Source organism: Colletotrichum graminicola (assembly GCF_000149035.1).
Source record: "Colletotrichum graminicola M1.001 genomic scaffold supercont1.51, whole genome shotgun sequence".
Taxonomy (NCBI): domain Eukaryota; kingdom Fungi; phylum Ascomycota; class Sordariomycetes; order Glomerellales; family Glomerellaceae; genus Colletotrichum; species Colletotrichum graminicola.
The window spans coordinates 269,930-284,862 of NW_007361055.1; the positions used below are offsets into that span (position 1 = coordinate 269,930).

A 14,933-nucleotide genomic window follows, 5' to 3' on the forward strand; every position below is an offset into this window, starting at 1 on the left:
GGCGAGTGCTGGGGCTGCAGACACAATGAGGTATCACTGAGTTGCGTCGCGTGCATGAACGATGTGACAACAGCATGCAGTTGAGCCCGTATCGTCATAATTCAAGCTCATATCCCCCCCCCTCTTCCTCTATTTTGTAGACATGGCGTGGGAGCTGTGCGGAGAAGGACATATAAATGGTCTGCAACGTCAAGTATGGCAATGAAATTCTCTTTCCACGGGACATGTGGATTCTACCCGACCTCACGGGATCATCACGCAGCCAACATGAAAGCTAGTATGACAGCGGCCATGCTCCTCGGAGCCGCCGGCGTTGCCTGCCAGACGACGAGCCTCACCCTGCGGCTCATGACATACAACATCCGCTGGGCCACGCCCGTCGCCGGCCCGAACGAAGCATACTGGTCCACGCGCCGGCCCCGCCTCACCGCCCAGCTCAACTACGAGACGGCGGGCCGGCCCGAATCCCTGCTGTGCATGCAGGAAGTCGTCGAGCAGCAGCTCCTGGACATCGCCCAAGACCTCGGCCCCGCCTGGGCCCACGTCGGCGTCGGCCGCGACGACGGCGCCGCCGCGGGCGAGTTCTCCCCGATCTTCTACAGGCCGGACACGTGGGACCTCGTCGAGAACCGGACCTACTGGCTGAGCGAGACCCCGGATGTCCCCGGGTCCAGGGGCTGGGACGCCGCGCTCCCGCGCATCGCCACCGTCGCGTCCTTCAGGCACGCCGCGACCGGCTTGCCGCTGGTCTACATGTGCACGCACTTCGACCACGAGGGGCAGACGGCGCGGGAGCGCAGTGCGGAGCTCCTGGTGCGTCTCGCCAAGGGATGGGAGTCGGGGTCGGGTCCGGAGGACACGGCCGTGCCCGTGTTTCTGGGCGGCGACCTGAACGTCGAGCCGGACAACGCCGCCTACAAGACGCTGGTCGCGGAGGGGAACTTGCGCGACGCGAGCGACGTCGTCCCAGAAGCCCACAGGACGGGCCACTCCAAGACGTATACCGCCTTCACGGACGTCGACTGGGACGACATGCTCATCGACCACCTCTTCGTGCGGGACCCGGCTGCTCGCGGCATCAAGTTCCTGAGCCACGCGGTGCTGCCGAATCGGTTTGACGACCGGCTTTTCATCTCGGATCACCGGCCTGTAGTTCTCGACGCCCAAGTCAGCATCGAAGCAGCGCCGTAGGTCGACGGATTTGATCCTTGTTTCTGCTGGAGTACACGCGCATCACAAGTGTCCGAACCGGGTAATGTGCCCAGAAAGGCTGATATAAAGAAACCGAGTTTGACCTGGGGATGGCGTAGGTTGTGGTTTATATCGGTCTTCGTGGAGAGAGTGTTGTATATTCCCAGCTCTCGGCGAAAGTGGCTCGTCTTTGAAGAAAGCAATGCGAGAAGAGAACTGGACAGATGGCTTTGCGGAGGTTGTGCGCTCACTTCCCTAGAAAAACACTGCCGTCTTGGCTTTCGCAAAACTGCCCGTCATCGATGCCGTCTTGGATGATGCTGGTTTGAGTTGGCCCTAATGCACTTTACGTTCCGTTCGCTTGTAGATCGGAACATGTTCCGGGATTCACATTGCCGTTTAGAAAAAGGCTGTTGAGTTCATACACGCGTATCCGTTCTCATGTGTGGCTCTCATAGGCGAGACATGCCCCGTCTTTCCGCGATAGTCGATCGTTCCACGGGTCAAACCCCCGCCCCGGCCAGCGAACTATGCAACGTCAACATGATGATATGGTTATGAGAACAGCATGTACCGAGTTGAAGGCAGGCATTCTGCGGCGTTCATTAATGGGATATCTCTGAACAATGTTACTACAGACAGCGCCGGGTTAGACGCCGCCAGGCTTTTGCCCGTAAACGACATGGAACGTCAGATACGAGTGTATCGAAGAGTTCATCAGGCTCTTCCGGACATCGATGAGGAAGATTTCCACCTCGGTAGCGCTCCACTTCAGCCCTCTCGTCAGCGGCGCCATGCTCACAGCCTGCAACGCGTCGGTGAGCATGCTCCGGTTGTACAGCCCTATCGTCTTGAGGTTCTGGTCCCGCGGCCACGTCCCGATGGGCACCTTCCACACCTTCTCCTCGACCCTCTCGAAGCCGCTGCTACGGAGCCGCTCCGCGTTTCTCTCCATGCCCAGCGGGTCGATGCCGAAGCTCCGGAACCCCTCCATGCACAGATCGACGAACCGGCCGTACCCGTACTGGGCCGGTCCCGGCATCGTCCCGTCGTCGCACTGGAGGTGGAACCGCAGCTCCTGCAGCTCCACCCAGCCGCCGGGCCTGAGGGCGTGGTGCGCCTGGGACAGGAGGCGCGGCCAGTCCTTGATGGCCATGCACATGTGCCGGGCATGGACGAAGTCGATCGAGTTGGCGGGCCAGACCCATTCAGCCTCGGCGTCGTCGACGATGAAGCGGACGTTGGGGGGGAGCCAGGTCGGCTGGATGGGACTGAGGTCGATGCCGACGACGTCGGCTTCGGGGAATTCGTCGCCCACTTTGGGACAGGTTAGTGGATAATCCAGAGAGCGAGAGAGGGCGAGTAAAAGAGAGAGAGAGAGAGAGAGAGAGAGAGAGAGAGAGAGAGAGAGAGGGAGAGAGAGAGAGAGAGAGAGAGAGAGTATATGTGTGTGGGAGAGAATACGGAGCAACTCGGGGACTCAAAACTCACTATCGATGGCCCAGATGCCCGTCCCCGTGCCGATATCGACAACCTTTTGCGGGTTTTCTATCGGCGCGCAGTGCAGTTTCCCATCCATGACGTTGACGCACATGGCATGCTTCATGTCTTCGCGCTCCTGTTCCGGTTCGTCGTTGGGCATCAGGTACCTCCCCTCCATGTACTTGTGGTATCGCCGCGAGTTCTCGAACACGTAGTCGCGCACGCTGTTGGACAGCGACGTCGAGGCTGAATGGTTGCTGGCGCTCCGTCCGTCGAACCCTTCGTCCCATGTCTCGCTCGCCTGCGACGACGCGCCGTCGTCCGTGTCGGCCTCTACCGTGTTCTCCGCCTCCAGGGCTTCCGCCGGAGCGGCCTCCCGTTCTGACTCGGGCTGAGACTGCTGGGTGTGGGCCGAAGCTTTCGGGGGCGGTGATGGCAAACTGGCCGTCGCCTCCGCCGTGGTGTCTACCATGGCTGCGGAATGATATTCAGAGCCAAGGTCCGGTGGTGTGATGCGTTATCAGCACCCTTTGACCGACGATCCTTTTTTTCTTTCCCTGCAAAGGTTGCCGGTGACCCGGTTTAGCAGTGTGCTGTCGGATGCGTTGTAACTTGTCAAAACCAACATCAGACACCCATTCCGTCGATCAAGGAGATTGTCAGAGTAGGCAAGGATGCAAAGAGGGCCGGGAGGGAGGGGAGGCACACTTTTGAGTACGCAACAAATTTCCGTTGGAACATTAAAACTCATAAAGCACGTAATGCCAGAGAGGGTGATCTGGATCAGAAACCTGGGTCGAGCCGGTCCAATCTTGCGTGGCACCGAGCCGTTGACGAAAGAGGCAAAACAAGACGCGTCAGGGTAAAAAGAAAGCCGTTAGCTGCAGCTGCAGAGATCTCAAGAGGCCTAACTATGTCTTTTGGGTTCTACTTCCTTGCAATAAACAAAGGCACCCAGAAAAGGTCAATTGGGGGAGGGGGATATGCGTGGATGAAGGTGAGGGAACCGTGGATTCGGAAAGAAGCCAGCGTGGTGCCCTGAGCCATTTTCTCCCTCTGGCCCGGCGGCATGCTCCGTCTCCGCGTGAGGATTTCATTGCTGATTGAGCTTTGGTTGCAGACTGGCGCCGTATGCCGTGTCTGCTAGCTCTCTGTAGGATTCTGCGCCGGCTCGGCCGGAGGAGGGCTGACGTTGCCAAGGTGGGAATAGCTCCGACTTTGACGCCCATTGTCGCTCGGTGATGGCGCCACGTAGTGTCTCCTGTGGCTGGCCGGTTACATCCCTCGACCGTGAGCACTCCGAACCCTAGGTCTCCTTGCCGCGCCAGAGTCATCTCCCATGATATACTATTCTGCTACCACCGACCCTGCAAACGGGCCAGGGGCGCGGCACGGCTGTGTCTGCACATGCGACGAACTGCCGGAGTGTAGAGAGCAAAGGCCGTGTGTGTTTTGGAAGCCAGATACTGCCGAATATGGCGCAAACAAACGAAGGCTGCGGCATATTTGTGAGTCGCGGCCCGGATCCGCATCCGGCTAGACTTGGTTCATAAGATCCGGTATAGAATGACACGACCCCGCATTCGTAGTGTGGCTATAGAAGTCGAGCTTATGAAATTGGCAAACCTAGAGTCTGCTCTATCGCTGTGCTGACGAAGACCCGACAGTTTAACCGGCCTGGATACATTGTAGTCGTGGCCGTCCGTGTCTATGTGACCAGCGCCATCAAATTGTTGGTTTTGCAGGCTTTCCCGCACACGCTCTAAGCCACTGAAGCACGCAAAAGAATCCCTCGTGGTGCGGCGCACTACGCTCGTGGTCATCTTCGTCACCAGACATATTCGACAAAGCTTGATTACCCCAGCAGGCACAGTCCAAACAAAGCATATCGCTCAGAAATGACGGGAGACCATGGCAATTCGGTCCTAGAAGAGGCCGCCACAGCGACGGAGGAGGTCAATGCGGCCTTCCGAAGCTTCGCGGCCGAACCCGGGCCGTCCGGGGGAGACTTGGACAAGGCCCAGCGACGGCGGATCATCGAAGCCGCGACGAAGCTCATCAATGCCGTCAAGGACCCGGCAGACGAGTGGTTCGATACGACGGCGCAAGTTGCGGAGCTCGGCGCCAAGAGGCTCTTTGCGGAGTGGAAGGTGTATGACCGCATCCCGCTCGAGGGGAGCATCTCGTACGGCGAGCTGGCCGCCAAGGTGGATGCCGAAGAGGCACTGATACGTGAGTTTCTCCCGCTGGGGTTTTTGCCGAAAGTCATTTGCTGATGCGCGGGAGGGAGGGAAAAAGGACGTATCGGAGGTGTTCTTACGTCGGTGAACTTCTTGGAGCAAGTCGGCGACGACTCCGTCGCGCACACCAAACGTTCACGCGTCTACGCCAACGAACACCCGATAGGCTTGATCTTTGGCATGGCGTACGTCGCAGCCCCCATGTCCATCCCTTGGCTCTTAAACAGTTCACAGTACTGACAACCGTCACAGCTGGGATAACGGCCTGGTGCCGTACGTGCGCTTGCCGGCCTACTTTGAGAAGTACGGCCGCAAGGAGCCGCAGACCATCAACCAGATCCCCGCCACGTACGCCTACGGCGTGCCGGAGTACAGCTTCTACGAGATGCTGCAGCACGACCCGCCGCGGCTGCAGAGGTTCCTGCGCGCGATGGGGCCGATCGAGGAGAAGATGCCCATCGCGGGCATATACGACTTTGGCTGGGTGGTCGAGTACGCCGAGGCGCACCCCTCGTCCGACCGGCCACTGTTCGTCGACGTCGGCGCGGGCAGGGGTCAGTCCATCAAGGCGATCCACGGCGAGAACCCCGGCCTGCCGCTAGACAAGTGCGTGCTGCAGGACCGGCCGGAGGTGGTGGAGGCCGTGGAGAAGCTGGACGACGAGGACATGAGGCTTGTGCAGAAGCAGGTCATGGACTTTCATAAAGAGCAGCCCGTCAAAGGTAAGGCATCACTGGGCATATATATATACACATATCCCTAGACCGTTATTCTTTTCGGTACTCTGACGCAGAGACGACGGAGAAACCTCGAGACGAGACGGGGTCGGGCTGACGGTGCGTGTCTAGGGGCCCTCACATACTGGATCCGTCGGTGTCTACACAACTACGGCGACGAGGTCAGCGTCAACATGCTCCGCATCATAGCCGAGGCCATGACGAGCGACAGCCGGCTCCTGATCCAGGAGGACGTGGCGGCGAACCCGCCGCACTGGACCACGACGATGCTGGACTTTATGATGCTGACGTTCGGCGGCAAGCACCGCACCCTCGAGTGCTGGACCGACGTCCTCGGGAGGGCTGGGCTGAAGATCAACAGCGTGTCGATGGGCAAGGGACCTTGGCGGCACTTGGCCGTGATCGAGTGCGTCAAGGCCAGCGACTAGATTACCGTTGAGATCGGGGAGGCTCGTGTGCATCGGCGGAGAGACAGGGAGAGAGAGAGAGAGAGGGACAGATACGGAGAGATCGACACACACACACACACACAGAGAGAGAGAGAGAGAGAGAGAGAGACGTATGCGCTCGTGCATCAGTGACGGGTGCAGGAGAGGTGGCGTTGATGGGCGGTGAAGATAGTGAGACAAGCGATGGGTAAGGTAGCCGACACGGCCGTGGGGGTTATGCATAAGATGGACAGGAGACAGCCATGTCTTTATAACAACATCCTTATAAGCCGGCAGCCATCCCGTGAACATAATTGGGGCAATGTGTCCTGTATACATACATGTATGAGGAAACCTAATGCCGAATGAAGCCTTCCGTTCCACCCGTCCAATTCGGCCCCATCCGAGCCTCCTGAAAGTTCTGACTCGCAAACCTCGTGGTCTGATGACCAACAGACCATTGGCAAATGCCCCCAGAATTGCTTTCCTCACCGCCTGTCTGTCCGGAAGGGGCGGCTGACCCGGACCGGACCGTCCGGGATTCCGGGCCCGGGCGGAAGGGCGCCGGTGTTCCACAACAACCATTCCCATGGTTCCCGAGGCATGGGGACCTGGGACTAGCGGTGTATGGGGGGGGGGCCCACGACACCAGCAGGTGAAGCCGCCCAGTTTTCGATCGGACATTGAACGAGAGTGGGAGGCAAAGTCCGAGATGGCATACACAAAAACAGAATAGCGCAAAGGTGGAGAGTTTCGAGGCACTGGTGGAAGTGTAAATCAGTCTGTTTGAAGCTATCGACAACGTCCAGTCCACGTTACGAGTCCCGCAGTCTTCAAAGACATTTCTCTCCGTCTCTCACCCCTCCCTCCCCCTTTCACCGAGTTCTCTGCTCCGGCTTCTCCGATCGGGTTCTCATCTCGTCATCTATCGTCTATGTGTGCGCTATGCATGCCATTCTGATGCTCGAAAACCAATGCGATCCGTTTCGTCTCTCCGTGTTTAGAGGAATACCCGGGAGGATTCTCTCTCGGCGGGAAAAGAAAAAAGAAAAACATAATAAAAATGAAGATTAAAGCGACGAAATGAAAACAGAAAACGAGTATAAACAATCCAACGTTACCAAATGCTGGGTATAAAACACCGCTTGTGCAAAATGCCATATGCCCACTCGACCCAAAGATTTGCGCGCTCCAACACCCGTCCCACGTTTGATTCCATGATCCCAAAAAATAAAAAATAAAAATAAAAAAAAGAGCAGCGTCAACACCAGCATCGAAAAAAAGGGGGGAGAGCAAAACAAGACGAAAAGGGGGAAGACGCAACCAAAGATGACTCTTTTGTTCAAGCCGTCTTGGAGCGCTTCCACGCGAACCAGCTCCTGCGGCGGCCGCCGCACCCGCGCTTCTCGCAGGGCGCCTCCTCGTCGAGCTCGAGGCGGTAGCGCCGCACGCTGCCCGTGTCGTCGTCGAAGGCGACGTGCTTCTCCTTGGGCACGAAGCAGTCCGGCACCAGGTGCCTCTTGACCCAGCCCTTGACGCCCCGGCTCGCGGCGTCGATGGCCGCGTACTCGAGCCGCCGCGTCCGGTCGCTGGTCCAATAGTGCGTTGCCTGCGGCGGCAGCGGCGCGACGTCGGCGGACCCTTCCTCCCCGGAGGCGGAGGCGGCTGCTGCTGCTGCTGCTGATGCCGATGATGATGCCCCCGCCGGGAGCAGCACGCGCTGCTCGAGCTCGACGTCCTCGCGGGGCCGCCGGGCGGCGAGCTCGACGTCGGTGGGGTGCGCCGGGAAGTGGAAGAAGGTCACGGGGGGTTGAGAGAGCGCCGAGTGCAGGTGCTGGCGCTGCTGCGGGTGGTACAGGCTGCCGCCGCTGGTGCGGGCGGCCGTGGGGTACGGGCTCGTCTTGGGCGCGCGGCGGATAGTCGGACGGCCGCGGGAGCGAGGGTTAGAGGACGAGTGGGAGGACGAGGCCGTCGACGAGCGGCGCGGGTTGGAGAAGGAGGACCGCGGCGGGAGGGACTCGTAGCCGGAATCCTGGCGGCGCATCTCGGCCGTCTCGGGCTCGACGTCCTTGTGGTGAGGGTAGTGGTCCGGGCGAGAGTAGGGGTCCTGGTGGGAGGAAGAGGGCGGCGACGCCGGTGCCGGAACGGGGGTCCTGGAGGGCGGCGAGCTCGGGGCGAAGAGCTCGACGTCGTTGAAGCTCTGGTAGGCGCAGGTGTGGTACGTCGTGTCGGAGGCCGCGACGCTGGCACGGGACTCGGCGCGGAACGTCGGGAACGGTGAAAGGCGAGACATGACTGCGGCGTATGTGCGTTTGTTTGTATGTGTGTGTGTGTGTGTGTGTGTGTGTGTGTGTGTAGGATATAGAGATGATGGGTGTAAAGCGTTGTGTGTTTGCATGAAAAGAGTCGACCAGGGTCTCTTTCACGAAGCTGTAGAAGTAGATGGACACCGAGGCGAACAAGATGCTGCTGCTGGCTTCATGCGACGGGCGCGAAAGAATAAAAGGGTATGTATACGCGGATGCTGTAGAACTCAAAACAATCGAATTTGAATCCTCACTATAGATCCATTGGAGGATTTCCCCCCTCACTTGATCGGCACACGCAGCGGCGGCGCAAGATGCGAGCGATGGCGAAAAGGCCCGGGTTGGTCCTTGTGAGTGTGTGGGTGTGCGTGAGACGAAGGGAGGATGAGAGAGAGAGAGAGAGTCGGTGGTTGACAAGAACAGCGATGCCGACGAGCGAGCTTTTAGTAACCAAGCTGCGAGCTGCGAAGGTAAACGACGTCTGGGGGGAGAGAGAGAGGAGAGATATCTCGCTTGCGGAGGGCCCTCGCAGGGGCATGTGTTGTATTAAGTAGACTAGACGTCCTTGACGAGATGAGGAGAAGAGACGGAGATGAGAGCGAGGTTTTCGACGGAGTGGTGTCAGAAGTTGCGGTCAATGACACAGAGAGAGGAAAAAATAAAATAAACCCAGACAGGAACCCATCTGGTGAGGGACCCCCCCCCCGTTCTGTCAACGTTGATCTGACGACAAGAGTGTGTCGGAGTGGGCTTCGTTAGTCTTTCGGTTCGTCTGTCTTGAACCCCCTCCCCCCTGTCGGTCTTTATGCAGAGATGAACAAGCGAGAGGTGTGTTATTGTCGTTGTTTTCGCTGTTTTCGAAGCCTGTCGTGCGGCGGCGGCACATGCAGGTCCTGACAGGGCTAGAGGGGACGATGGGACCGGGGCTGTATATGTCAAAACCAGAAGAGATTGGGCCTGTGCTTCTCGTCGTTTTGTGTGTTGATGGGTTGAAAGACGGCGTCTTGGTGATCGACCCCCTGGTCGAGGGGTGACAGGGGGGAGTTGTCGTCGTGGGCTGGCTAGAAGTCCGTGATTGGGTCAGGATGTTGCGGTGAGCCGCCCGATGGGCGGGGGGTGTCTCGTGGCGCTGCAGCCGGGACCCGGGATGTCTTGCTGAGGAATGAGGGGGGATGATGGAGGAGGGCTGGCACAAAGCCCTCGTAGAATTCTTTTGTTTCTTATTCCACGTTGTGCTACCAGACTTGCGGCGTGGGGTGGATGACGGGAAAGACCCTGAGAGGAAGGGGAGGTGAGGCTGCAGAGAGGACGAGGTTGGATATGTAGAATATGTAGGTACAAAGGCCACGAACCTAGCGACCGCAGGGGTGAGAGCGTCTCTCTATAAGGGTTGATGGTTGGGTTATGCGTGGGTTGATGATGTGTTGTGTGTTGCGTTGCTTTGCGTGCCAGGATAAGCCGTCGGGTATTGCTGTCCACCCCCCCAGTTCAATATATTGGTCGATTGGGTTTCCTTTACCGATGTGCAGTGTGGGTAAGGGGACCAGGTTGGACGCTGACAATGACAATGTACGGAGTAAAGCAATGTCAATCAGATATGTGCTGGCAGCGTAGCAGGGCTGGAAGGGAGTAGGGATCCAATTCCGATAGATGGCTGGGTATAGGTAGTACTATGTACGTAGTAGGGCGAGAGTACCAGGATCAGTGAGGATGACGAATGGGCGAGGCAGCAATGCGAGCGTGCAGCATTGAACAGCAGGACAAATAACGGCCTGTGAAAATAGATCAGACGAGTGAGGGAGGGGGTGACGACGAGTCCAACGTGGTGGTGTTGGTGTGGCTGTGGCGGAACGGCGGCTGCAGGACGGAAGGGAAGGGGATGCAGGTGCAAGAGAGAGAGAGAGAGAGAGCCCAAGTGATGAGACGATAACAAGCCGCCGATGTCAAGTGCAAAGGTCTAGATCCAGGTCCCGAGGCCCCCAATATGCGTGTCTCAACCCGTAAGGAAGAAGAGCTGCGCAAGTGGGCTGGGCAGGGCTGGCTGGAACAGGGCGATGACGGGGTAAAGGAGAAGAAATGGCGGTGATAGTTTATTAATGGGGTGAACAGGAGACCCGAACGCGTTTGGGTTCTACAGGCCTTCTGGTCATGGAAGCGTAGAAGGAAGAACGGGGACAAAAGGTAAAGGCAAGCAAAGAAAATAAAGGATTCCTCACGCCCTTCTTGTGCCGCCGCAGGGTTTCGAAACTCTGGACGATGATGTAGTAGGCCCCGGTGGTTCTTGTTGCCAGACGCTAACGGAACGCCCAACCCGCTAGCAGGACGAGATGAGATGACGGTAACTTTGACGGGTTGGAGAGCAGCAGCAGCACCGGCGTCAAGTTGAGGTTGAGTTCTCGACCGTGGGCGTGTGAAGTTGATGCAGTGCGGTGGAGACGACCAAGATGACGATGATTATGATGGACTGGGTGGGGGGAATGGGGAAACACGAGACGGATATCAACCCGCGGATGAAATGAGAGATGGAGGTGTCTCGCGTGGTATTCTTTTTGTTTTTTTTCCCTGGCCGCTGTTGGCGGGCTGCGGTTGGGATTCGCGGATACGGGTCGTCTCAAGTACGTTGCGAGGATGCAATGCGGCGTCTCTTCATGCAGCTAACGTTGTTCTAGTGAGAGCAGAACACCGAGAGAGAGAGAGAGAGAGAGAGAGAGAGAGAGAGCTAGGCACTCGGTCTTGGTCCGGACTAGGAGCTGTATCCGTACAGAGGCCCAGAAACTACAGGGTTTGACGCACGTATGCGTGTAGTGCATGCAGGCTGCGCGTGAGGTTGCGTGTGAGTGAGTGAGTGGATGAGTGGGTTGAGTGGGAGTGAGTAAAGCGAGGGCGAGAGAGGCAGAGAGAGAGAGGGTCTGTATGCAGGACGGCGGATCGTGAGAGGATGAATGGATGGATGGGTCCTTGCGCAACTTGACGATGAGTCGCGGGGATACCGGATAGTTGGTTCGATGGTAAAGCAGAATGTTGGGGCTCACGGTGGGTAAAAAGCCTCTAGGGCATTCTGGTCGGAGTGGCGGTGACACACGGATGAGTGAGACGGGATGAAGATGAGTGTAGTTGCGAGACTAGCAAGGGAACGAGAAGGATGAGCGACAATACGGAGAGTGAGAGAGAGTGAGAGAGAATGGGTTACTGAAGATGAGTCGTGCATGTGTCTAGGGACTAGAGTGGTACGCTACGCGCAGTGCTGAGTGGCGATGGACGGAAAAGCTTCAAGACGAGGATAAGCCGCCGGCGTAGTGTCACACTCACTCTCCACCTTTGATGCGCTGTTACCTAGTCGGCCGCGGGGATGGATGAGAGCTAGCCCGCTCACTTTATTGAACACTCGATCTGGTGGGGAGAGGGGGGGCAGCACGAGGATTTAACTTTTGACCGACTCCCACCGCCCAAGGGCGAACATCTCTAGCCCTGGTCCGTTTCTGATGAACGGCGTCCGGTGGGAAGGACGGGCGGGAACGGGATGGCGGTTCTTTTCGGTGGCATTTACCATGTATGTCTCTTTTCGGGAAAAGTCCAACAGGTCATGCAGAGTGAGAAACCCTCTTTTCCTCTCTCTCTCTCTCTCTCTGGGCCGGCGTGAGCTCGGCCTGTCTCTCCAGCTGAACCGAACCAAAGAAGACGACCGGGGGGCGGCGCGAACTGGTGTTTCGTTTTGTTTGTAGTAGACTACCTACCTAGTTATTTGCCCTGTCTCGCTTTCGTTTCTTCTGCCGTTTCGGTCCACCAGCCAGCCCGCTTGTCTGATACAGAGGCACAGAGGCACGGAGGCACCAAGAAGGCGCTTGTTTTTTTGACAGTGACAACCACTAGCTTGTGTGTGTGTGTGTGTGAGTGGGCTTATTCGACAATGGCAGCACACACACACACACACACACACCTTGTAAGTTGTGCCAAGGGGAGCCACGGGAGTCCGTCAAGGCGAGACGCGCTACAGGGTCCCCCCCCCTCCTCCGACGTGTGCGTGTTCACGGACGGCGGCCCCTCACTGGGATTTTCCCGCGCAGCCGCCGATGTCGCTAGGGCCCTGACTGAAAATGCAAACATCTGTGTGGGTGAGTGAGTCCGAGTCAAGCATCGGCGTGTCCAGGTTTAAACTCGTCCTCTACCTTTCTGGCTGGCTGATTGTCCGGGGAAATTCCTCTGGGAGGGGGCAGAACAAGAATAAGCAAGCTACAAAAGAGGGCCTGTCAGGGTTGGCCTTGGTTGAAGGTTGTTATGCGCCGCACTGTTTGGTGACACGAGGGGGTTGGGTCAGCCGCGAGAGCATGAACGACGGGGGAATCAGAGTTGATTGTCATTTCACCAAGTTGTCATGCGTCCCTCTCTCTGCCGAATGAGGCAATCGGGTGCGGGTTAGGACGCAGGACACAGGATACAGAGAGGGTGCTATACATTCGGCCTTGAAAGCTTCGGGTTCCGTCAGGTCACGATGAAGCAGCCGATGTGACGAGACGTCGCGCGCATCACAAGCCAGAAGATATCAACACCCAGCGTCGAACGCCGGACCGCAAAGCCTGATGTCAAGGCTGCAGTCACCTGAGAGGGATACTAACACAAGTGTGTGTGTGTCTTGTCATAATGTGCCTGTCTCTGTCTCTGTTTCTCTCTCTCTCTCTCTCTCTCTCTCTCTCTCTAACGGGCGAGACGACGATCACCACGTTGCCAGAGCCCAGCTCATTGGACGCTGGGGTATATGCTATTTCCGTTGCAGGATTCACGCGCGCCGTCTGTCTGGACGTCAAGTGCGCGCGGTTCTCGTCGACTCCTTTTCACATGTCGAGACTCCCCCTTCACGTTCGTCTTAGACTTGTGTTACCACGTCCACTGCAGAGTCAATTGATCACGGATTGGACGCCGTCGCACCGTCCCCTGATTCACACGAGCCCAATCATCGCTTACCGCGTTACCGTACGTACCGGTACGTCAGCGACAACACGGCCCCCAGGGTGGTGGTCATCGTACATAGCCGGCCCCCGTGGGCTGCGATCGATTCGCTTTACGTGCGCATACATCCTCCTGAGAACTGATGGACGACCTTCATGTCCAAGACCAGCTGCAAGAAACCGAGGCTTGCGATAAAAGACGTGTAGCGCAAGAGAGTTCATCTTCAAACGAATGCGTTGCTTCACCCTCACCACCTCCATCACCGTCACCACCACCACCACCTCCACTACCACACGACGAAGCAGCATTCATGCCATCAACCTTGGCATCGTCGCCGTACATCTAGATACACGCCACTCTTGCGCCTTCTTCTCGTCCATCCGAGCTTTCTTTGTCGTACCTCGAAGCCTTCATCTGACCCTCCCCATCCCGTCCCTGGGGGGGTTCACGAACCCAAAAGGACCTCAGCCACCGCCTCTACCGTCGTCCACGCCTTCAAAGTCCGTGACTCGTACACGCCAGAACCGGCAATGATCCACGAGCACACGGGTCACGTTCCACCGGGCTGGATCGGACTGGTCTAGGTATTCCTCGCCGCTCGGCCACACCCGCCCTTGGCCAGCCCGCCTGGCCCTGCCGCCTTGAGACACGCGTGCAATTCCACGACTGGCTGCTGCTGCTGCTGCTGCTGCTGCTGCTGTAGCTGCCACTACCAAGTGCCATTAGGTATCAACGGGAGCATGTGGCTGCTGGTGTGTGTGTGTGTGTGTGTGTATGTGCATGGTATGTGTGCCACCAACTCGCCCAGCAGACACAAACACCCCCAATCACAGATCGTCGAGCTGCCCGTCGTTTCTTTTTCCACATTCCTCAAGCACCCCGAAGCAGCTGAACATGAGTCAAATCCTCTTCCTCTGGCCTGCCCTGCCTTGGCCCTGACCAGCTTCCTGTCACTTATCTGTCTGACCCCCGACCCCCGACCCCCCAATTCCCGGCCCATCGCCGATGAGATCTGGGCTTACCGTCCATCTCACCCTCTAAGCCGGGTCCGCATGCCTCTTTGGGCGCGTCGCGGCCTCTCCAGGGATCATCGCTGTCAGCACCCTAATCCTCCCGTGTGGAGTGGCCTCCGTCACTAGTAAGAACGAGAGCCAAGCAGCAAATCGTAGCTTTTAGTCCGTCTCCTCCTCATCATTGCCGAGAAATCCTTCACCCGCCAGTGGCTGCGTAGCCTCCTCCTTCGGCTTCCCTCTGTGGCTGATCGCCGCCACCAGACGGATGTGACTCTCGATCAGGTTAGTGATATTGTGGCGGTTCGGGAGCCGTACTATGGACTTACGTATCGGATCGGCCTTTTTCGTAACACATCGCAGAGATGAACGCGCACATGGGTGATTATCGACACTCAGCATTCCAGGCCCTAAGATCAGGTTATATAACCAAACCCTAGCCCCCTCACCTTAGTAGTAGAGGCGTGTTGCATTCAGGCTTATAGGAACAGGGATCTCAGAGGTCTATCCTCCGCTACTGCCAACTCAACTATCAACAAGCTTGCACCCATTCTTGGAGTCCTCTTCATCGAAGGCGTTATGTAGGGAGCTTGTA

At 57.7% G+C, this 14,933-nt stretch overlaps 4 protein-coding genes across 4 annotated transcripts; 2 read left to right on the top strand and 2 right to left on the bottom strand.

Moving 5' to 3' along the window:
• Positions 1 to 267: 267 nt before the first annotated feature.
• On the top strand, positions 268 to 1,191 carry GLRG_09720 (endonuclease/Exonuclease/phosphatase; the record flags this gene model as incomplete). Its single annotated transcript, XM_008100405.1, has 1 exon — positions 268 to 1,191. One exon carries the CDS (start codon positions 268 to 270, stop codon positions 1,189 to 1,191), a length of 924 nt encoding a protein of 307 aa, XP_008098596.1.
• Positions 1,192 to 1,840: 649 nt separating this feature from the next.
• Positions 1,841 to 3,145, bottom strand: GLRG_09721 (methyltransferase domain-containing protein; the record flags this gene model as incomplete). Its single annotated transcript, XM_008100406.1, has 2 exons — positions 1,841 to 2,508; positions 2,683 to 3,145. The coding sequence occupies 2 exons, from the start codon at positions 3,143 to 3,145 to the stop codon at positions 1,841 to 1,843; spliced, it is 1,131 nt and encodes a 376-aa protein (XP_008098597.1).
• A 1,426-nt stretch (positions 3,146 to 4,571) lies between these two features.
• GLRG_09722 (O-methyltransferase) lies at positions 4,572 to 6,078 on the top strand (the record flags this gene model as incomplete). Its single annotated transcript, XM_008100407.1, has 4 exons — positions 4,572 to 4,905; positions 4,972 to 5,098; positions 5,166 to 5,635; positions 5,762 to 6,078. 4 exons carry the CDS (start codon positions 4,572 to 4,574, stop codon positions 6,076 to 6,078), a joined length of 1,248 nt encoding a protein of 415 aa, XP_008098598.1.
• Positions 6,079 to 7,420: 1,342 nt separating this feature from the next.
• Positions 7,421 to 8,371, bottom strand: GLRG_09723 (uncharacterized protein; the record flags this gene model as incomplete). Its single annotated transcript, XM_008100408.1, has 1 exon — positions 7,421 to 8,371. The coding sequence occupies one exon, from the start codon at positions 8,369 to 8,371 to the stop codon at positions 7,421 to 7,423; it is 951 nt and encodes a 316-aa protein (XP_008098599.1).
• Positions 8,372 to 14,933: the final 6,562 nt, after the last annotated feature.